Source organism: Cupressus sempervirens, chromosome 10 (genome assembly GCF_028749045.1).
Source record: "Cupressus sempervirens isolate cs-2001-9-10 chromosome 10, ASM2874904v1, whole genome shotgun sequence".
Classification (NCBI taxonomy): domain Eukaryota; kingdom Viridiplantae; phylum Streptophyta; class Pinopsida; order Cupressales; family Cupressaceae; genus Cupressus; species Cupressus sempervirens.
This window is the reverse complement of record NC_143127.1, coordinates 742057749-742081813: the sequence shown is the minus strand read 5'-3', so window position 1 is coordinate 742081813 and position 24065 is coordinate 742057749. Positions and strand designations below refer to the sequence as shown.

Here is a 24065-nt window from a genome sequence, read left to right as displayed (position 1 = left end):
TAGGCTAAATGCATGGTCTTATTTAGCCTAGGGCTTGATGGGAAAAATACTTGCCCAACTTTTCCTGTCCTAAGCCTTTGGGATCCTTAAGTACACATCCCTAACTTATATTTCCCAAGCGGCTGTTGAATTCCACTGGTAAAATAACAAGTTATGGCCACATCTTACAAAAACCCTTATTTGAGGAGGGTTTCAGACCAGTCTTTACAAAAATTAATGGATCTCGCTTCAGAAATAACGAAATGACTTCAAACCAGTTGCATAGCAAAGAGAACTCACCTATCTAACTTTCCATGCAAATGGATTTCACCTGCCAATCCGTCCAAGTCGATACAACACAGAAAACAGAGCAGATTGACACGAAAATCAATGTTGTTTCATTTAACTTCCACCAAACTTCATACAATTCCAAACTCTCTATCATGGTTTGATACATCATGCTTAAATAGACCTATTACAATGATCACAACTAATTTTTGAAAAGTTATGACTATTTGGGAACAAGTTGCAAATTCCTAAGCAACTTTTTGAAAAGTTGCTTGACAACAATTTTGCAACTTTTGCAATATGTTGCAACTTTTTGCAATTTTATTTCTACAAGCCATCCAATAATCCAAACATGATCTAGGACCTTTTCTATTTTAGACTCCAACTAAATCCTATGACACCCTATTTTAGACTCCAACTAAATCCTATTGGTCCAATGAGGCCCAAGGTTTATAAAGGTACATTTGGGACTCTTAGCCTTACAAAGTGAACCAAAAGATTATATTAGGTTGATCCAAAAGATCAAAATCCTTATTATGTCATGTTAACCCTCTTAGATACCAAGATTAAATGAGGTGTCCTGCACCACATAGTTCCACTATCGTGTCTCATAGCCACAAGGATAGAAACCCAGGATCTAATTTATTGTGCTCTCATTGATCTTAAGTTCAGACAAAGTCATTTCCTATCAATTAAGGATGAAGTGATTGGCATTATATCAATAACCACCAATATTCTGTTCAATTCAGATGCACTAGTCACAAATAACATAGAAAGTTTTCTAGAAAGTATGCACTTAAATGCCATTGACCAATGGAGCTCTCTTCGAACTATTTCAAATTGCAGACAGTTGTCTTGTGATCCAGTATATTTCAATTTCGCTGTGGTGGGAATCATGAGGCAGAACCATTCATTGTGACCCATAAAAGGTTTAAGAATGAAGACAAGGAATCTAATTTTATTCATATCCATAGAAGTCTTAAGGTTAGAGAAAGCTATCAACTAGAGAAGAATTGACCAAACATTAAAAGTAACACTAATCCATAAGGTTACACCCAATCCAAGATAATAATTGTAAATATTACAAGTGACGCCTGTAGAAACAGAGCATTGAATGCCATTAAAACTATAGGATGCATACAATATTTCAAAATACAATCTCCAAATAATAGCACGTGCATATTTGAATCTGAGCCATACCATAGAGAAATAGTGCAATTACCATGATGACAATTCTTTCACTACAAACAAAACAATAAGAATAGATTATTTCTGAGGGTAATTAGCTTTTTTATTTTGGCATCTCAGTAAATGAAATAAATGTCTAAAAGTAAATAACATATTAATATGTACAATTAGGGATGTTGCGTTTCAAACAAAACAGGAAGCATAATTGATTCCAGAGCATAATTCACTATCTTACTCTGAGATCTGAATTAATGAAGTAGACAGCCATAATTAAAAACATCAATCAGCATTCATTCCAAAGTTAAACAAAAGTAAGAAATATCAATATATTGACACACATACAGCATTCCTCTTCAAACGTCCACGGAAAAATAGCAAAGTCTTTCGCTGTGACCAACTCTGAACCAGGCAAGCATCATCACATGTATCCACATTTGCAACATAAGGAAGAATCAAATCTTTCTCAAGCCACACTTCACCAGGTTTATACCTGACATTGCATTGACATTCATTTAGACCGACACCAGTACAGAAAAATGAAAAACCAGGATAACCTTTAATGAAAGGAACAGACCATACCAGTTGCCTGTAGAGTCCATGTCCGGCAGAAGCCAGATTGCATTCTTCATAAACCTACGAACAGACTTGAAGGACCAGGGATGGTGAACAGGAAGGATGTGGTCTCTTCCATTAGAGCGCTGCCATGCTGGTTGATCTGTTATCCATCTTAGAGCCTCCTGCATACAAATGCAAATTTTTGACAATTTATGTTATTCAACATTGCAGTCAACCTGTAAGAACTTTTCCCGTGCATTAAATATGATTATTTACAGCAATTGTTTGCAATAATTCAACTCATTAAGGTGAGATCTATTCAATATTTATTGCATATTGAAAATCATCTGCAACTGGTATGAGCCTCGGGAGGTTCATTATGAGTGCCTGTACTCAGTGCTGAGACCTGGTATCCAAGTGGTTGTTGGTTGGAGGAGTCGTGTGTGTTATTTTAAATTTTTTTCCTTGGTTTGTCTTTGTTTTCCTTAGTTCATATAGATGGTATTGTGTGGCCTTTGTATGCTTTCTGTGCCAAAGTTTGGCTCATTCGAGCCTTAGTTTCCTTTAATGCCCTTAGACATCAAGGGAGGATAATGATTGCAAAGGTCCGGATTGTGTTATTAATCCTGCAGAGAAGAATGTTTGTGGCATTGTGCAGTATGAAATTAAGAGTGAGGCAAAGGTGTTGAAGTATTAAAGATCGTTTTCTGCAAATGTAATTACATTGCCATTTTTATTGGTGTGTTCCAAATGCAGATTTGAAGACTTGTAAATATGAGAGGAGACAAGTCTCTATGGTTAATCAACATTAGATAATAATTAATATATTAACAATAACATAAATAACCATATATACATATACTATATATGATATATATAATATATCATATATATAATATAATATGTATTATAATATATATAAGAATATTTATCTAAATGATGATTTACCATCAACAATGTATCTCACAATCGAATCAATCCGACTGAAGCTACAAGCTTAACACTCCCTCTTAGCTAGGGAGGATTGTTATAGAACACATTATGCTCTCAAGTATATGAAGAGATATCATCTTATTATAATATTCCTAGAATGGCAGATTTGAGGATATCAACATATATTCATTAACTTAGATGTTATCTCTCAATATATCCCTATGTATGATTCAACGAGAAATATTAACCATGTGATATTAATCATATGATTCAACAGGAAATATTAGCCATGTGATATTCATCATACTTATATTCTTTTGGTATGTGCATTGGCATCAAATCCTTGATGCCTACCAAAAGAATATGTTATATCCTAATAGGATATGAGTTATCTGATTTTTGGCACTCCAGGACAACTACTTAATGTAGTCTATCAAATAACAAGAAATCACAATGTCATGATCTTTATCATGACAAGTGTAATGATCCCCGACACTCTAGGACAATAACTTAATGAAGTCTGATCATGATACATTTGTTATCATGACTTCTGACACTATAGGACAACAAATTAATGAAGTCTATCATGACAACAAGTCAAACTATTGATAAGATCGTCACCTTACAATAGCTACCTTCCAGATATATATATATATATCAATGAAAGATCATCACCTTTCATGACATTATCCACATATGCAAAATAGTAACCACCATGAACCAAGTCAAAGGGTGGAACAAGGGCTTTCACCTCAAGTTTTCTATCACAAAGAATAATGCATTACAAGGAACATCACTTTGATCTTTTCCCTTACAGAGAAGAGATCACACTTCAAAATTCTCCCCCTAAACAACAATCCTAGGAAGTCAAGTCCTCTAGTTACTCCCTTAGAGCTCTCTTCGCCTAAGAATGCCTAATTAAACTCCCTCTGAAACTGATATCAATCTTCTTTCTTTCTAGTGATAAGTCATCATTACCTCATGATGTACACAAGGGTAGGACCGTCAAAATCATGCATTCATACACATGTATTTTTAGACTCCCTCTGAGTATCAATCTTTTGAGCTCCTACATTGCCTTTGAAGAAGTGTCAAACTCCCGCTTAATATAGAAGGATACTCATAATTTGAGTCATCGCGGATATTTTCTTCAAGAGCCTCACTTTATCCAGCGATTGAGTCTGCACAATATTTGGTAGCATGTGTAAAGAATCATCCTTCTTTTTCTGCAAGAACATCCTCAGACATAAAGGAAAAGATCAAGGCAAATAACTCTAATAGTATGCATAGAATTATAGTTAAGAGAGAGACTACAATGAGTAGATAAATTTAAAACTTAAGGATAAGAAATACCTATCTACATATGAAGGTTCAAAAAATGGTTCGAGTGGGAATGGAACATTTGTTATTATTCCCCCCCACAATGTAAATTCCCACTCTTATATAGCTGCATCATATCACATATGCCACACTTCTTTCTCTTTAGACTATTGTAGATGGCATCTCCGGTATTTAAGGACTCTTCCACGTCACAATTTTAATCGATGATGACTTAGGACTTGACCACCATTCAATTAGTGTATTCAATCAATGTATAATGCGAACAATTAATAATATCTTCATGTAGATGTCAGATACCCTTATTTACTATCTTCTTTTTGTATGATGTCATTCATTGTAAAGGTTGATGTTGTCATCTTTCATAAATACTCTCAAATGGTTTGAACCTTTTATTGTGATCTCCTCTATCTATTTTATCTTGAACATATAAGATATAAAGATGTAAAAGAGTAAATACTTGAACATTGCATTGAATTGGAACATGAACATTGGACATAAATAGTTGAATCAGCAAATAGTGAACATCGGGACATCCCCTCATCCTACGCGGAGTTGACAGAATTTGGTTGCACCGCTGGGGACAAGGGAGCAAAGTCCCCAAATAACCAGTGCATTTGTGTTTCCGAGACATGGGACAAGGGGGACACATCTCTGTGTTACTATGATAACAATACAAAGAATAACTTTGCGCCTCAAGAAACCCTTGATAAAAGTGGGGAAGATAAATTTATCTCCCTCTCTAATCCCTTATATAAGGATGAATATAAAGTTATACCGAAATAATGGTGTGAATATTTGCACCTAGGGCAATATAAAGAACCCTACCACAGTCCCTTCAACCTATTGCCATCTAAAAAGGCTCATACTAAACAAGATACCATTAATAGGAAAAATTCTCAACAACTTGCTCTTACCACCATTGATGAGAGGGCTGAAAAATTCAAGGTCTCCAATTCAGTGATTTTAGAATACAACCCTTCCCAACCTGAGCCCATAAGCTCCATGGGGGAAGATCCAAATGATTTACAGAAAGAAATGATGATGCAAGGACATCATTATTTCTAAGGAGGCCACTCAATTTATTGAGGTAGTCAGTAGAAATCAAAAGAAAAACCTCATAGAGGACTTCACTCTCTAGTAACCAGCCTCGTAAGATGAAGCATACAGAAATGCTTGCTTGTTTTAACAGGCTTTATAAAAGTCAAAGACCAGCTTCCAATAAGTGATGGTAATGAATATATTCAGTTCGAATGTCAAGAGGGTTGGAAATGGCCCATAGAAAATATGTTAGGAATTGGTACAATAAATTGATTAAAGGGCCTTGTATTTCTCCAAGAGGTTAAGGTTACATGATATCATGCCTTCAATGTTTTGAAATTTGTGTATGAAAAAGCCACCCACTTTGTCTCTAAACATGACAAAGGTATAAGGGGTGTGGCAATTCTTGTAGGCCCTAATTGGTAAGACAAAATTGAGCAGCATGATATATCTCCTTGTAATAGAGCACTTTGTATCACTTTTAAATGGAAGGACAAGACTATTGGGGTATGTAACATCCATGCTCCTAATGACTAATGAGCAAGAGCCTTACTATGGGATTGAATGTCCTCCTCACTCCTGGAAGCTTAGCAGATCCTCACGAAAGATTTCAATATGATAGAACATGGTGAGGACAAATGTGAAGGGTCCAAATTTGAATGGAAAGGTAATGAACAATATTTTTGGCAGAAGTTGAAGAGTAGGCTCCACCTGAGGAACCCCATTGAGAGGAAAAAAGGTTTGCATCCTGATATTTGGTTTACCTGGTGTTATAATCAAGTGGGGTAAACAAAGGGTGTATTGTAGATTGGACAAACTGTATGCCACTTCTTCTCCATTTTCCTTTAGTGGCGATGGTTGCTCATCCCTTATTAAGGTTTCTCCAGCCTCCATCTCTGATCATTCCCCCTTCAGTTTGATTGTCCTCTTTGAAAAGACCCAGTAGAGGAATGCTAGATGCTTCTACAATTCGACCTTTAAACTTAATGTCTCTCTGCTTCATGACCAAGACACATCTGAGGCCATCGAGATGTTTACTTGCTTATCCAAATTATGTAGCAGTGAGAGAAAGACTGCAGAGATCAATGGAATGCTTTGACTAAAGCATGTAGGAATTGTTTCAAATTGTTGGCACTAAGAAAGCCAAGGACAGAACATGCTAGAGTGTGCTTTACAATCTAAACTTTAATTGATTGAGATGAATCTTCAAGAGGTGTTACGTGATGAAAAGTTGGAGAAGGATTTAAATGTTACCAAAACTGATCTTAGAATTCGGAAGTACAGATTTCAAGGGCAAAGGATTAGGGCCAAAATGAATTGGCTGAATGAAGGAGATATAAGTACCAAATACTTCTTCAATTCGATCAGGGCTAAGCAAATGAGGAAGCATACAGAAGAGATTCAGTATGATGAAGGTATATCTTGAAACATAAAAGAGATAAAAGGGGCATTCTTTAATTTCTATAAGAAACTCTTTTCCACTGAACAAGGCCCTATTAACCAAGAGGCTTTAAAAAAGTGTTTAAAAATGATCCCAAGAAGATTTCAAATGAGGAGCCTAGAGTCTTGGAGAAACAAATTTCAATGGATGAGATTAAAGATGCTATTAGAGCCTTGCCTAATGATAAATATCCAGGCATTGATGGTCTCCCAGCAAAATTTTATAAGCAGAATAGTGAAAGGATTTCTCATGACCTCTTGAATCTTTACAATGAAGCCTTTGAGGAAGTTACCCTAGGTGAATATATTAATAGAAGGGCAGTTAAACTCATACCCAAATTGGAAGATAAGTCTCAAATTAAGAATTGGAGACCCATCACTCTTCTCAACTTGTCCTCTAAAATTCTTGCTAAGAATCTGGCAAGAAGAATTACTGGCTTGCTTAAACATGTTGTTTGTGTGACCCAAACTGGTTTCATTAAAGGCAGATATATGTTCGAGAACTTGATCGCCAGTTGGGAAGGTCTCCATTGGGAAAAGGAAGATGGTCAAATGGCAGAAATGGTACTTCCTGATTTTCAACAAGCCTATGACAGAATTGAATGGCCCTTTGTGATGGGTATGCTAAGGGCTTTTGGTTTCCCTTCATCTTATTGTTAGTGGGTTTCGATTCTCTTCAAGGACTCGAACACAGTTATTGATATCAATGGAGAGATCTCAGTGTTGATGTGTAGCTAGGTCGGATCCCTTCTAGGACCGATCTAGTACACCTCATGGCTTATTGGCCTGTCAGCCTTAGCTATTTTGCTAGTGAACTTTGTCATATCAATCCTTATCTAGTCTGGCCCTATTTGGGTGATCCATGTAACTTGCAATTATGTGATTGGGCAAGACCCATATGAATGTAACTTGTAATTAATACGTCTGGTCCTATTCTTGGTGCCAAAACTACAAGGCCGACTGGAGGTCTATTAAAAGGCATTAATTCATATATATGTAAGAATAATGAATTTTGCGATGTACAAAATATGTAATGTGCTCAGGGGTGATGATAAGAGATTATCATCTATGGTCGGGAAGGCAACATATTGGATGGTTTGCATGTGGTTAATGAGCACTACCATAAAGTCAACACTCAGAATCTATACTTCTCCAGAGATCAACAAGGCTGCCCCGTTGCTCCTGCTCTCTTCGTAATTGCTGCAGATGCAGTTTTTTATATTTTAAGAGAAAACTCTCTTGGGCCACCAGTACGAGGTATCTGCCTTCCTAGAAAAGAGGTGTTAATCAATACTCAATTTGCACATGATACAGCAGTGTTTGTAGAACTCAATGAACAGAATTTTGACAATGTTCTCAAGAGGTTAAATTTCTTTTGCTTAGCTTCAGGTGCCAAAGTGGCTCCTCATAGATCTACAGTTTTAGGCTTGTATGGTTCTTCCCCTCAGGGACTTGAGAACAGTGGCTGGCTATGGGCTGGCCCTCCTCAGTGGTAAGATACCTTGTTATACCTTTTTATGTATCCCCCTCCACTAAGGATATGTAGGCTTGGGTGTATGCAAAGATAGAGAAGGAATATTTTTAATGGCAAACAAATATGCTTTCTCTAGCTGAGAGAGTACAAGTACTTCAAAAAGTCTTGGCTGCTCATTCTATATACTTGTCTTCAGCTTGGCTTTTCTCCAATTATCAGATTAATAAGCTTGACAAAATCCTTAAAGATTTCCCTTCGTCTGATGGCAGAGTAACAAAAAAGAGGCATGCAGTTAGGTGGGATTGGTGTTGCATGCCAAGGAACATTGGAGGATTGGGACTGAAGGATCTTAAGTCTCATGGAATTGCACTGGCATCCAAATGGATATTTAAGGCTCTGCTGGGAGATGATTCATGGAAAGTTCTAGTAAGAAACAACATTTGCACGTATGTGGTCAACAAAGGTAAATCTTGGAAAAACTTGTCAATATGTGACATTATCATGGGGGACTTTGAAATTAAGGTCTTTGGATCAACAGTATTCTGCTCTTTATGGAGAGCATGGACACAGTTTAGGAACCTACTTTGTTCTAGGAGCCCTATTGGTGGCCCTCTGTGCACCTCTGTCCTTGACAGATCTGTGTGGCAGGGAGTTAACCAAAAGCATCTTGCTCTTACACAAAGTTGCTCAGCTAAACAGAAGAATGACAAAGGTGTCTCAATCATTAAGGAATTGTTGACTGGCAATAGGTTGGGAACTTGGGAAGAGACCCAATCCAAATATAACATTCAAGTTTCTTAAAAGAAAATTACGCTCTGATTGTGAAGGCAGTGGTTACATATTTCCCTGGTAAAGTGATTGATTATGCTCAGTTTCGAAGTCAGTTGAAATGGCAGGATGGTACAGATTTTTTGAATGTTTCCACTGAACAAATCTATAGTATGCTAAAAGATGACTCATTAATTCTATGTTGCTTAGATCATAACTGGGGCCTGATTAGCCAAACTCTAAATGGCACTTCACCCTAGACTTTTTCTGGCACCAACCTACTGAACCTAAGAAATCTTGTTTCAGATGGCTCGTTCTGCTCAAAAGAACTGTTATTGGAACTGTTTTCTCTTCCGTGGGCATTAATCCTCTATGGTGTCCTTTGTGTCAAGCCCCTGAAACTATTGAACATAGATTTTTCGCTTGCAGAATTGCCTCCAGAATTTGGTCATTGTTTTTTGGGTCCCCAGTCACTTGGAATACTAAGCCAGGCATTTTTTGGATTGAAGTTATTGCAGGGTTTATTGATGATTTTGATCCTAAACTAAACAAATTATGGTCTGTTTTCAGTCTTTACACCTTAAGTTATTTGGCTCCTTTGGAAAAGAAGAAATGAGGAAGTTTTTCAGGGTTAGAAGACGATACTTGCTGAATTTGACTTAAAACTCACACTATTTTATAATGTCACAGGTATCAGTTGTCTTAGAAATACCGAAGAGCAGGTTCCTCATGCAAGAAGGTGCTATGATCACATACAGTCTGCCCATTACTTCAACACCTACAGTGACGTGCTGGATAAGAGAGAATTTGAGGAACTTAGGAAACTGGTCGAAGAGAAAGGTATTAACATTAAAGAAGATAATGGGCAGATAAAGAAATCACATGGAACCGATGCTCCCAGATGGGAGGTGACTGCAGAGGTACCACATGCAATAGACCCTCCTATTGGAGCATATGAAACAGACAGGGCTGAGTGCAGCAATAATATCATTGGTCCTTGTGACTAATGAATTCCCTGCAGTTTTTTTACAGTTTCTACTCCTTTTTGACTTTCTAGCTATGTACACTAGTATAAATGCTCATTCATCGTTTTTGGATGACGGAATAAATGATATAAAAAAGATGCCATCCTCATGGTAGCTTGAGTCAAAAGATGGATATGATAAATAGGCCTAAGGGCACAACTCCGATTATAAGTTTTTTACTGTTACAGTTTTGTAAACTCTTCCTAGTATAAAAAAATAATTCAATTAATTAATTGTACTAATCTTATGAAATTATCAAAATGGGATTCAATGTGTAAGAAAACAGCACTCTTGCAGATGCTATTTTTTAAGTGATATAGCAAAGTAATCCCTCTGCAGAATGGTTTAGAAGGCACCAGAAGAGAAATGTGCAAGGCCCCATGATAGCAAGGCAGGCAATACAAGAACTTTAGGTTGAAGTTGTGCCAATAAAGCATTGCAGTCATATTGGCCTCTCAGTTATTTGATATACCTTTCTTTGCTAAGTTGTTACCTTCTTGAAACATTAAAATTGAAATATATCAAGCCACAAAATGAGAATGATAAGGTAGTAATGAAACAAAACTTCATACCAAGATGAGTTGGAAGAGAACTTCAGTACGATTTGAAGGTTAGGGTTTCCCCCTTTCTCTCAAGTAGATAAAATATTTTTAGATGTTAAATTTATTACAACATATATAATTTTACAAATTTGATTGCATCGAATTCAATTTATGTAGGGGAAAAATCTGATTTACACTAGTTTATGTAAATGAAATATTTGTTTCCTTGTTTTTTACCTGAACATACAATTTAAATTGTAAAGTATTCACACACTTTTTATCAAATAAATCAAATTAATTGCTAATCGATTCACATATTATATTTCCATTTTCACGTGCAATTAAAATAAAAAAATTATGTTTGTGCTGAGATTTCTATTTTTCTGAATTATTCTTTTGTTTTATTAGTGTTGTAGAGACAATGGCATCAGACTTTGCGTCATTGTTGGACTCAACAAGTGGATGCTATCTCATTAAAAATAAAACCTCTAGAAGTCATGAACCCATTGAGAAATATATTAGATGATTTATATCATGTGCTCAAAGAAGCTTAATAAAGGTGTTAATTGCCTCAAATACTATATTGTAAGCATTCCTAACCATGATGCCAAGTATAATGTCCCTTTTTCTGGGACATTATAATTCTTTGTGGCCAGCCCACTTCGCCTAGGTTTCAAGGGTGAAAAGGTTCTTTACGGGGTTCAATTCGAGATGTGGCCTAGACATTTCCAGTTCTAGACCCATCGGAGCAATTTTAGCAAGTTGTCCAGATGCTTATTATTTTTTGTGAGTAATCAGAGCTCAACATTTTTGGTACTTCAATGTTGGGTTGGAAGCGTCTCGTCGAGAGCTTTCCAACGAGCTATTGCACAAGCTTATCCGAGTTCGTTTGGTCAGTTATTTTAATGCCTGGCGATTTTATGGTTTACTGGCTAAGTGAGTTTAAAGGTTTATTTAACTTGTCACTTTATTTAAAAAGTACTATGTTCATTTAAGTGACTAGAGGACAAAAAAGTGCTTTATCCCACATTGCTTAAAAATGTGTGCATCCCATTGGGAAAAGTGATAAAGGTACAACAGACTCTACATGAGAGGATATGAAGATTATAATATTCAAGCAAATATTAATCTAGGAACTGGAAACAATTGTTGGTTTGTTCTTCTAGGACGCAAACCCTTGGAGAAGCGTTTGAAGGTTGGACGCAAACCTAACCTTCTTATAGGTTTCATTTATATTTGTCAATCTGACTGTTTTTACTGTTTGTAAGATTGGATCATTTGGTTATTAGCATGTTATTGTATTGCTGTTGTAAAATACAATAACATATTTGATGGTTATCTGGGATAATTCCTGATTTATATATGTACCTTTCTGAATATTGGAGGAATAAACAAGTTTGCTGAGTCTTTCTGTATGTAAATCTGCTGGTTACAAATCTGTTGAAACTCTGGAATTAACATTGCGTATTGGTTATCTGTTCGGATTTTTAAATCTACACTTTTAGTATCAAGGATTTTGGGAAAATATCTACAAAGGGATATTACACCAAGCCATTTCTAGATGCCCTGGAAGAGGGGAAATTAGAGATACAAGCACTTCTTGCAATGTCACATGAGAAGAAATTGCCCCATATCAAACTCTTATTGCTTCTTGATTTCATATGCCTCTGGAGTTCCAGTCCCATGTTTTGTAACTCTTCAATAGATAAGGGTGGGAGGGTGGTAAGCATATTGGACATAATGGCCATTGGGTATTGCAAGAAAATTTGGGCCATAACAAGGTTTTGGTTGAGGTTGATATGAATAATAGAAGAGTGGAGGAGCAGAATCATCACGATATGGGGGGGAGGGGAACAAAATGTGCTTCTATGAAATGAGTCCATGTTAGAGCTTCATAAAAGCAGCAAGTTCACAGAAAACTTGACAACATGGACGATCACAATTGATTGTTATGCATCCCAGCACTTAGACTGCTTGAAACCAGTAGATTTGCACTTATGGTCCATTGTGCTTCAAAAAAAACTACCCCCAAAGGTTGTTAGCACTACGAATAACACCCAAAAAATCTCAGTGTCTGATGAGCTTTGAACTAAGCAACCAACGGTCTTCTGCTGACTCGAAGGATAGTCCGACCAGGAGTGCCAAAAAACTATTATCACAAAAGTTTGCACCCATGACCACCAAGCAACCTTGTGAATCATTGAGTCAACCTCAAGTATAGGATGTTGCGCATGTGAGTTGAATCTCCCGAGAAGGCCGACTTCTTTCCAATCAAAGTGCACCTAAACTAACAACTTGCAAGGAAAAAGGAGAAGGGATTGCAGGAAATTGAAGGGGTAATGCACCAGATTGACTGTGGTTGCTCCCTACAAACAGCTGCACATAATCATCAACAATGCACCCAAGAGTACACAAATCTCAACTCTAATGTATTCTCCCAGGACACACACACACAGGTCAAAACCAATGAGATGTTGTGAGGAAAAGACATGCACAAGATAGCTAAATATGAGAAGGTTAAACCTGAGATTTCTATTAATGAAGGCAAAGGCAAATTACAGTTGCAGGATGTAGTCACTACAAGAAAACCAAAGGAGAACAAACCCAAAATTTTGATACAAAATTGCTTTTTAAGGAGCTAGCATAAATCAGATTTTGCAATGAGTGTAAACCCCAACGAAACTGGAATTAGGTTAAAGGATATCAAGTTAAACAAATCAATAAAAATTGATCTGTGTGTACATATTGATCCATAGAAGTGACAGACTGGGGGCTAATGAATGCATCCTTGCAGTCAAGAAAGAAAAGCCCATACCCAGAAACAAGTTAGTGTCAAAAAATGTTTTTGTCAGAAGAAACAACACCTGCAATTGGTAAATAGGCATGGGGCAGCACTGGGATTGCATGTACAGGGCCAAAGTAGTGTGGTTTGAGTTTTCAACCCTTGGCAAAAGAAAATGTTAATGTGTAGAACACAGCAGATTATCATCACCCCACGCACCCACAAGAAGCATCACTTAGCATGTTGATTCCCAACAGGGATGTGGGGCACAAATCTCCTTTATATTCTTGGCATCTGCCTCCCACCACACCTGCAAAACATATTCCTTTTTTCTTCACACCGCCGTGAGGCTGTGGGGTGAGAACTTCCTTTCCCCACACACCCACATACTAACATGGAAACATTAGTTAACACCGCCGGAGTGTGGGGTAACCACAAGAGGAGACAACACAACGTGTTAGCAACAAAACTTCGAATAACATGACGAACTAGCAACAAATGTCGAAAAACATGATGTGTTAGCCCTGGCAGAGTTTAGCCATGATAAAGGTGTCTCAAATTTGTTATATATGATGGCCAACATGTATCTCAAAGGAATAAATAGATGTTGAAGGCTATAAATGCTACCCTTTTGGCTCTTATACCAAAAAGGGAAGGAGCTGACTCTTTGGATCCTTTTCATCCTTTAGCCTTATGCAATGTGGTCTATAGGTTTATAATTAAGTTGATTGCTGAATGGCTTAAACCAAGGCTAGGTTCTGTGGTTTCAAAAGAACAAGGAGATCAAATTCTGGATGGGATTGTAGAGGTTGTGGAGGCTATTCATTTGATGGCAGCTTCAAAGGAGAATGATATGTCTATTAAGCTGGATATGGCTAAGGCTTATCACCAGGTCAAGTAGTCTTCTCTACACATGGTCTCAAAAGCATTTGGGGTGGCAGTGAGTGGATCATGTTGATCATGAGTTGTGTTACTTCCCCCTCATACTCAGTCCTTATTAATGGCGAGCCTGCAGAGTCATTCGACTCTTCCAGGACATTGTGTCAAAAGGATCCTCTTATCTCCTTATCTTTTCATTATTATGGCTAAAGGTTTGGGAAGATCTATCAGTTTCTGGGTAAGACAGGGTATGATTCAAGGTTGGAATCGGCAAAGCATCATAGTCCCCCACTCACACTTACAGTTTGTGGCTCATACAGCTTTGATGGAGTTAACTAAATTCAATAAAGCTATCAATTATAGGAAATTGTTAGGTAGTATTTAGCAACCTCTGGGCAAAAAATTAATGAGACTAAATCCTCTATTTTCTTCTTCAAGACTTTGTGATATATTTGAAACAGGATTGCTCATATTCTTAGATTCCAGATTGGAACTCTTCCTCTTATGTACTTTGGGATTCATCTTTCTATTGATCCTCTTCCTAGCAGACCTTAGCAGCAAATTCTTGAGAGATCTCATAAGAAAGTTTCTCACTGGACCCATAGATGGCTTTCTTTTGTTGGACAGGTGATTGTTTAGAGTTGGTTATTCAAGCTCTCCCGTTAATGAAGTTTTGTTCAAGGTGCCCCTTCAAGTTTCATTCTTGATTTCGATGCTCTATCTTGACAGTTTTTATGGGTACGTATCTTATCCCTGGAAAAATGGCGCTTAGTCAAGTGGAATTTGGTCTGTAGGCTGAAGCAAGTAGGGGGCCTAGGCTTTGGCAGACAAAAATAAACTAGCAGGCTTGGAAGCTAAATTCTATTAGAGGTGGTGTTGACATCACGATCAGGAATAGACTAGGATCCTATCTTTGAGATTTTTAGGTGGCATTAAGAGTAATGATATTCCCCAATGTAAGCCGAGAGGGGAAGGGTTTTGTGATTTGGATTACTCTTAAAAGAGGTGCTAAACTTATCAAGCAATTACCCCGAATTTGTAATAGGGGCTCAGAAGCTTTGATTTTGCTGATTCTTGGCATGAGTATCTTCCCATCAGTTCTATGTTTCCTCACCATTGAAACTTATGTGCCATTCTGTACGAGGCTGGTTGGAACAAGGTGGTTGGTTTTAAGACCTTTATGCATGTAGGACGAGTTAAAGTGTTGCAGTGGAAAGATCCACATGAATGGCCCCCTATGGGTTCTAAGGAGGATCATTAAGAGCTTAGCAAGATTCTAGGGAGCAGAGGTTGTGTTCCTTAAAAGAGAATGATATATTGGGTTGGAGTCCAAATCCTAAAGGTAATTCTTTGTAGCTTTTGGATACCAGGAGTTGGATACACAGAACTTTTAGCAAAATGGAGGTTCCCTAGTGTAAACAAGTCTGGAACAAATTTGATTGGCCAAAATGTAATTCCACTATGCAATTGGTGGTTCAAAACAGGTGCCTCATCTGAGATAATTTGAGAAAGAGATGTTTTCGGAGTCCTATGTGTACCTTATGTTATGGCAGTGAGGAATCTTCATCACATATTTGCTTCCAATGTCCCTATGCTAAGGAAATCTGGCATCGTTCATGGGGGCTATGTAGGAGAGCTGTTTTCAAGCTTCCTCATTAACAGAGTCTTGGAATCTTGAGTTTCCCTAGCAAGACCCAAGGGTTTTACACATTGATTGGAACACAGGTCCTACTTTTATTCTTTAGCAATTGTGGCTGGAAAGGAACAGAAGAATTTTTCAAGACAAAAAGATGTTGTCCCCAATTATGGATGAATATTATCGATACTTTATAAGAGACTTTGTCAGATAAATGTGACATGTCTGCCCAAGTGGATCCACAAGATATTGGAATTCTTTAGAGATTGGACTTGAGGATTGGAGCCCTTAAGATAACTACTAATGGCTCTTCTAAATGTAACCCTACTCATGTTGGCAAGGATAGCTCTAGAGTTGTTCAGTTCCTTTTTCCAATTTATAAAAGGCAACAAACCAATAATCTTTCAGAAGCATGTGCTATTCTTGTTGCTCTAGAGCAAGCATGTGCTCTAGGTTGGAGAGAGATTATGTGTGAGTTTGGTTTACAGATTGGGATTGATTTATTGAATAGGAGGTAGGTGGAGGAAATGAACTAGCAATTAGTCAGTGATTAACCAAATTCTGAATCTTAGTAGCTCCTTCATTATAGTTTCATTTTGTCATATCCCCCGGGATTGGAACAAAGTGGTGTTATGCCCTGCATACCTATCCCTACATTTTCCCCTGGGCAAAACTTTGGGTCCCCCTTTTTCGTTTTCTTTTCTTTTCTTTGATTTTTTGTTTTGCCTTGTTCTCCTTTGGGGTTTGTGATCCCAAAGTCGCCCTCTTTTACCACAGTTTTGTCTAAACCATTCTTCATAATGCTTTTACTACTACTATGGAAATCGAATGCCCAGTGCCCAAAACATAGAGCCTTCATTGATCAAGGGTCATAAGCAACATCAAATGTTTCTTTTGCCAGCCAATCCAAAAAAGGGCCTTTTAAAGATTATTTTAATCACTAAATGATTAGAAATTATTACCGAGAGCACCTTTGCAATCAAGTTGCCAAGCTTGTAAATTTTGTGTTTTCAAAGAATCTCTTGACATGTGCCTGCAACATTTTATTTAGTTAGGTCCCTTTTTGCATTTCTATGGGTGGATTTAGGGTTTTGATTTTCCATTTTCCAGCATTTTTCTGGCTTTCTATCATTTTTAGTTTCGTAGTCGGGTATAAAATAAGAACTTTTTGTAAAATTCCTTGGGTCCTAAACCTAACTTAGGGCCTCCCTTTTCGTATTCTAGGGTTTCTTTTGTACCTTAGTTGTAGACGCCAAGCATTCGACCTAGAAATTTTTGTAGCCTTACAAATAGGGGTTCCTACGATGTTTTTTATAAGGACTTGCTAGGATTTTGAACCTGACTCATTGTGCTCTAAGTTGCAGGTCGTGTGTCAAGAACCCTTGCCCTAAATTTCTGGTTTGGCATTCTCAAAAGTTCGAATAATCAATGTTTGCCAACTTTGTTAACCCATATAGCTTGTGTTGAAGATTCTAGCTGTGATAAACATCTTTATCTTTGTTTTTTTTAAAATATGGTCATTATACCTGTTATGGAGATCTTCAGCTGAAGAGGACATTTGTGATAATAATTATGATTATAATTGAGATCATATTCAATATAGATACATGTGTCTTATGAAATGCATTGAGGCATGCATACGGAAATACTATTAGAATGATATTTATGTTCCTTTTTAATGCTCACTATTGTATCTTATTGTATATTTGTTAATATTAGAATGTTTCTAATATTTAGGTGTGGTCTAGAATAGAATGTTTCTATTCTATTCGACTCTCCTCTTTGTATATATAGATCATTTGATCACTAATTAATATGTCAAGTATTCTGCCATTTACGTTTGTAATGTGGTATCAGAGCCATTATAAGGAATTTTTCGTAAACCCTTATAATTTCGTGACTGAAATTTTCCAAATTCTTTGGATCTGTTTTCTTTCGAAATTTTTTGAAAATCTGGGCACAATCTTTCGGAGTGCAATTTATGGTGTCTTTCTTGCACAAGCAGTGTCATTTTTTACTTCACAATCCAAAAACAACTTCATTGGTGGAAGCCAACAGCATTTTGTTTAACAAATCTGCCATTATTATCAAGAAATCTGAGTTTTTTTCAAGCTTTTTTCAACCAAGGCTTTTTTTTAGAAACCCTAATTTTTGGAATCAAAAATTTTTTCTAATTATAGATTCTTGGTGGGTTTTTCGAGATCTCAAATGGGTTGTCGTCAGATTTTTCTAGGTACCTCGATTTTTGTGCCTCAATTTTCAAGCCAGCGGATCCAAATTTCGACAACATATTATTTCTAGGTTTTTCGAGCTCTCTTTTGGGTACTTCTCCGATTTTTCTAGGTCTTTCATTTTATCACCTCGAAATTTGCATCATTTAAGATATTCACATATTATGAGCATCTGTATCAGCAACATCAGAAGTGAAACTCAATTAAAAAGCAAGCCAATGCTGCCCAACACTCAGAGCAGAAAGAATCTATCTACCATGCCTTAATGGCCAGCATACGTGCAGATCATGTGAAATTTCTGCCTGGTACATAGATTTCAATGCCTCCCGACATTTCACTCACAAGCGTGATTGATTTGTTGAATTCACTCCCTATTCTGACTCAGTAATCTTTGGAGGCGGCAAGGAATACAATATTGTCAACAAGGGTCATGTTCAGATTCAGTTTGGAGGAAGAAGACTCATGTTCCTCAATGTATGTTATGTTCCTGGCATAAAACACAATCTTCTGTCTATTAGTCAGATTATGAAGCACTCCCCTCAATTGGATGTCGTTTTCAGTGGAAATAAGTGTTTGATTATTGATCGTGCTTCTCGCACTACACTTGCTATCGGTCTTGAGGATCATGGTATTTATAGGCTTGTAGATTCAGGCGATTCCCTAAGCGTGCCTTCATTGCCAAATCATCCGCTCTCAGCAACCTCTAGCATCAGCGATACGGTCACCTGAACATTCAATATCTAGCACAACTTGCTCGAGATGATTTAGTCCTGATATCCAGACCTAGAACCATCGCGTTTGCGGAGCTTGCCAAGCAAGGTAGCAACATAGGACACCATTTAAGAATGGTGAATCATGGCGGGCATTTAAAGTACTCCAACTGGTCGATGTTGATGTATGTGGTCCTATGACTACTCCTTTTGTTATTGGGAACAGGTCTTGTTACTCTGTGGATGATTTCAATCACAAAATGTGGGTATATTTTCTTAAGCAAAAATCAGATGCTTTTCCTATATTTCAGCAGTTTAAAGCCCTAGTAAAAAAATAGTTTGGTTCCCCCATCTGTACTCTTGGGACAATTAATGGGGGGGAATTTTGTTATTCTGCTTTCTATGCCTTCTGTACTACTCATGGCATTAGACGTCAATTCACCACACCTCACACCCCTCAGCAAAACAGTGTTGTAGAGCATCGAAACGTACCACCACAGAAATGGCTAGGGCTATGCTAGAACATAGAAATGTTCCCAGAAAATATTGGGCAAAAGCAGTATTCACAGTTGTCTACCTTCTTAACTGGTCACCCATCTTTGCAGTTAAACATACGACTCCTGAGGAACCCTGATCTGGTCGCAAACCTAGGATCAACCATTTGAAAGTTTTCAGCTCTCTAGCATATGTATGGATTCCTGATGTCAAACGCACTAAGTTGGATTCCAAAAGCCAGAAACTCATGCTTACAGAATATAGTCACACACATAAGGCCTGCAGGCTGATTGATGTAAACATTGATCGTTTAATCTTCAGTCATGATGTTGTGTTTGATGAGGAACTCGGACCATTTCAGCTCTCTACCTCCCCGCAACATTCTGAGATTCAGTCTTCAGCAATCTCTAACTTGGGTCCTATTTTTTATGAGTCATATGATGGTACTAATACACCACCTCAGCCACCTCCGGATAATACAGCTCCTGCTCCTGCTCCAGCTCCAACTATTCCGACATTTGATATTGGCTCCTCTACTCTTCGGCCAAAATGGTGGGCTCAAACGATTAGTGATCTTCATCTTGATGAACTCATTGAGGGTAGAAACTCCAGAAATAAGAGCATTAACACAACACAGTTAATGTTGCTCTTATGGCCAACATCCACAGTATCCTTGAGCCCCAGACATATACAGAGGCCAAAGGAATTCCAAAATGGGAACAGGCAATGGATGCTGAGCTTCAAAGTCTTCAAAAGTACCACACCTGGGTTCTTTCAGATCTTCCTCCTGGGAAGAAACCCATTAGCTGTAACTAGGTCTATAAGGTCGAGTACCATGCAGATGGTACCTTGGACAAATACAAAGCCAAACTTGTTGCTCAAGGATTCACCCAGCACGAAGGCATTGACTATGAGGATACCTTTGCCCCAACAGCCAAGATGAACACTATTTGACTTCTTCTTGCCATTGCAGCTCAGTATGGTTGGAAAGTTCATCAGATGGATGTTAAGAGTGCTTTTCTCAATGGTGAATTACAGGAAGAAGTCTACATGATGCAACCCCCAGGTTTCAAGGTTGCCGGTTCAAAACCAAAAGTATGTAGACTCCAGAAGGCCCTCTATGGTCTTAAACAAGCCCCTCGGGCTTGGTACATAAAGATTGATCAATACTTGGTTGCTCAGGGATTTCAGTGTAGACCGTCAGACAGTAGTTTGTATATTAAACACTCTGGTAATGATATTTTTTTCCCTGTTGTCTATATGGATGATTTGATCATTACTAGGAGTTCAGAACATTTGATTTCAGAAATCAAACAGGATCTATGCAGAACTTTTGATATGATAGATCTCAGATTGCTTCATTATTGTTTAGGTATTTAGGTTTGGCAGACTGACAATAGTATTTTTTTTGTCTCAGTCCAAGTATGTCAGAAATTTGTTTGACAGGTTTCAAATGCAGGATTGCAAACCTGCCTCCACTCCTATGGAGACTGGTCTAAAATTGTCCGCACAATCTGATTCTCATCCTGTAGATGAAACACTCTTCAGGCAACTAGTAGGTAGTCTCATCTACCTTACTACTACTAGACCTGATCTCAGTTTTGCAGTCAACTACATCTCACGGTTCATGACGAACCCCAAGACTAATCATTGGATTGCGCGAAACGTGTGTTGTGCTATGTACATGGTACTTCAAATTATGGTCTTCTTTACACAAGGAGTGCTACTCCTCAGCTTAATGGATTCATCGATTCCGAATGGGCCGGCTCAATTGATGACAGGAAATCTACTTCTAACTATATGTTTAGTATCGGATCTGCAGTAGTTACTTGGACCAATAAGAAGGAACAAGCACAAGCACTCTCCTCTACAAAAGCAGAATATAGAGGAGCTGTCAAGGCAGCTTGTGAAGCAGTATGGCTCTGTCAGATGCTTGCAGATATGCATATTCCTCAAGCAGGTCCGACTTCTTTGTTTTCAGACAATCAAGGAGTACTCAAACTTGCCAAGAACCCAGTGTTTCGTGAACGAACCAAGCACATAAAGCTTCATTGCCATTACATCCAACAATTAGTAGAAGATGGATCTATTCAGTTACTCTATGTCCCTACCTCAGAGCAACCAGCAAATATTTTCACAAAACCCCTTGGTCCTAACAAGTTTGTTAAATTCAAGGGATCTATTGGTGTAGTAAATAGATTGAGCATTAAGGGGGGGTATTAGAATAATATTTATGTTTCTTTTTAATGCTCACTATCGTATCTTATTGTATATCTGTAAATATTAGAATGTTTCTAATATTTAGGTGTAGTCTAGAATAGAATGTTTCTATTCTATTCGACTCTCCTCTTTGTATATTTAGATCATTTGATCTCTAATTAATATGTCAAGTATTCTGCCATTTACGTTTGTAACAAATACAAGGAGTTTATGTATTTGGAAACTGAAGAAACCTTATGTAATGAAGAGTCTCTCCATTCTCTATATAGTGTATCAAGCGAAAAGGATTGTACACTTATATATTTTATGATCAATAAAAGTGATTTTTTTTGTTGTGTGGCTGGGTTTTTCCCTTCATCTAGATAGGTTTTCCCAAGATAATCTTGAGTGTCTCTTGTATGTATTTCAGCTCTTCCTTATTGTTGTTTATATATATTTTTTTGATATAACTTAACAGCTCAAAGCTCTGGTTCTCAACTTATCAAACACCTTCGCAACCACGTCTTTAAATAGTTTTTGTAGCCAGCAGGCCGTTTTAATTGAAGACCCCTCAGTTGCTTGTGTTTCGAGCTTTTAACCCAACTCCCCAAATTTCTCTATGGTAAAGTGTTCTAAATTGTTAAGAAACCTTACATGCTTTGATCCCTAAGATTCCTTCATCTTGTTTACCATCCAAAAATAGAGAAGGCTTTTAGTGGTTTAAAGGTCAACTATGTTTGGCCTTCACCCTTGATAAAATTCTTTGCTAAACAATAATAGCTCTGGTCTCCAAGCTCGAAGACTCCATCCTACCTCATATTTCAGTTCCAAAGACACCCTACATGGATTTCCCAAACCTGAATCCCGGACTGCATTTATATTTTCAGTAAGTTTTCTATATCATGCACGAGTTGATGATGATGCCTCACTTTGCAAGTAAATACAAAGGAATTTGTGTCATCCTTTGCATCAGTGCAAGAAGTTGAGCCTGAATTAGTGTCATCAAGAAGAAAGATAAATAGAGAGAGATATGGAGAAGCAACCCCTCACCATGAAGTAGAAAGTGGATGGACAAGTCAAAAAAATTAGGTTAGAAAATGCAATAAAGAACATAACAGACACAACCTTGGTGATTGTGATTTAGAGGTGATCAAAGACATTGTAACAAAATCCGTGTGAAGATTAAATAGCTAGCATCTCTCAAAGTCCGGATTGATGTTGTCTTCTTCCTTTCCAGACCCACTCTAGTATTCAGATTTCATTTGTACTCTAGCAAGCCATTATTCAAAAGCTACCCGCTCATGCACCTTGTTGAATGGTATCCACATAGTTACTTTTGATCTGCTATCCATCTACATAATCCTCTGCATCTCCAACTGATCAAAAGTTGAGATGGTGGACAAAGCATTTGCCATGAACAAGTTATTTACAAAAGAAGAATGATCACAAAAAATATTTGAACTCGCACTAGCTCAGCACGCCACAAAAGGATGCATTGAAGTGCTCGGGACCATTCTACGAGCAGATTTCATTTTGCACATTTAGGGAATAATAGTTAGTGATGTTGTGCCATGTTTTCTATGAGTTGAGTGCTAAGGAGTAAGCACCCTAGATGTACTACTTCATAATTAACATTGTCACTAGCAATGCTTACTTCAAGTGGGCATAGATCATTTCAGACACCCTAGACCTGAAGCCTCGGGAAGATGATGACACAAAGAGATGACAGCTTATGTCCTCTACATAATGGCTTGTCATAGAGACATTGAGGGTGTCAAGAAGGTCGAATATCGAGGCAGAGATCAAGAACTCCTCATATAGATAGAAGAAGATAATGAGATGCTAACCTCAGAAGATTAAGAACTCCTCAAACAAATAGAAGAAGACGTGAAGTCGAGGAGGAGTGGATAAGGTTGGAATAGGAGGTGAAGGCGAAGGCGAAGGCAAAGGCAGAGCAACTCCATATAATTAAGGAATAAAAGATGCATACAGAAGAAGCCACAAGAAATCAAGAGGCCAATGAGCATGCTTTCCAAGACGAAGCTCGATTAAAAGTGAGGAAGCGGCCTAAAAGAAGGAAGTGGAGGAGTAGCAGAAGGAGAAGAGAAAGGAAAGAAAAAAGGCCCCTGAGCATGTAGTGCAAATGCAAATAAACAAGGACACTCACCGCAGAGCAATAGAAGTCACAAAGAAAAGACAGAGACATGAGGAAGCCCAGAAGATACAAGAAGAGAAGAAACGGGTTGAGACGCAAGTGAAGGCACAAGGGGAAGACAAACCTTCAGGTGCAACTATACCCCTATATTTAGCACTCCTCCGGACAATCTATCATCCAATCTTCAACCAAGTCCAAAGCTAGATCCACAGCAAAGCCCACTACCTAATCTACACTTGGATCCAAAGAAGAATCTGCAATCCAATTCTCAAAAGGAAAAAGAACCAACACAAAAGGACACAACAATGTCAAATCTCAAGAACCCTCCTTCTGAAGATGAACAAGCACCGCCCATGGATGAGGGTCAAACCGAGCAAGGTGGCGAGATGCCCAACTTGCAAGAACCG

At 37.8% G+C, this 24065-nt stretch overlaps 1 protein-coding gene across 1 annotated transcript in view; it reads right to left on the bottom strand.

Moving 5' to 3' along the window:
* The window catches only part of LOC149536025 (Exostosin family protein), a 136414-nt gene that overhangs the window by 86480 nt on the left and 25869 nt on the right, over window positions 1–24065 (bottom strand). The window contains exons 3-4 of the mRNA XM_089804890.1: window positions 2035–2192; window positions 1798–1945 (exon numbers count right to left, since the gene is read on the bottom strand). Of these exons, the coding sequence (XP_089661016.1) occupies window positions 1798–1945; window positions 2035–2192 (306 nt within the window). The remainder of the gene's footprint in view (window positions 1–1797; window positions 1946–2034; window positions 2193–24065) is intronic.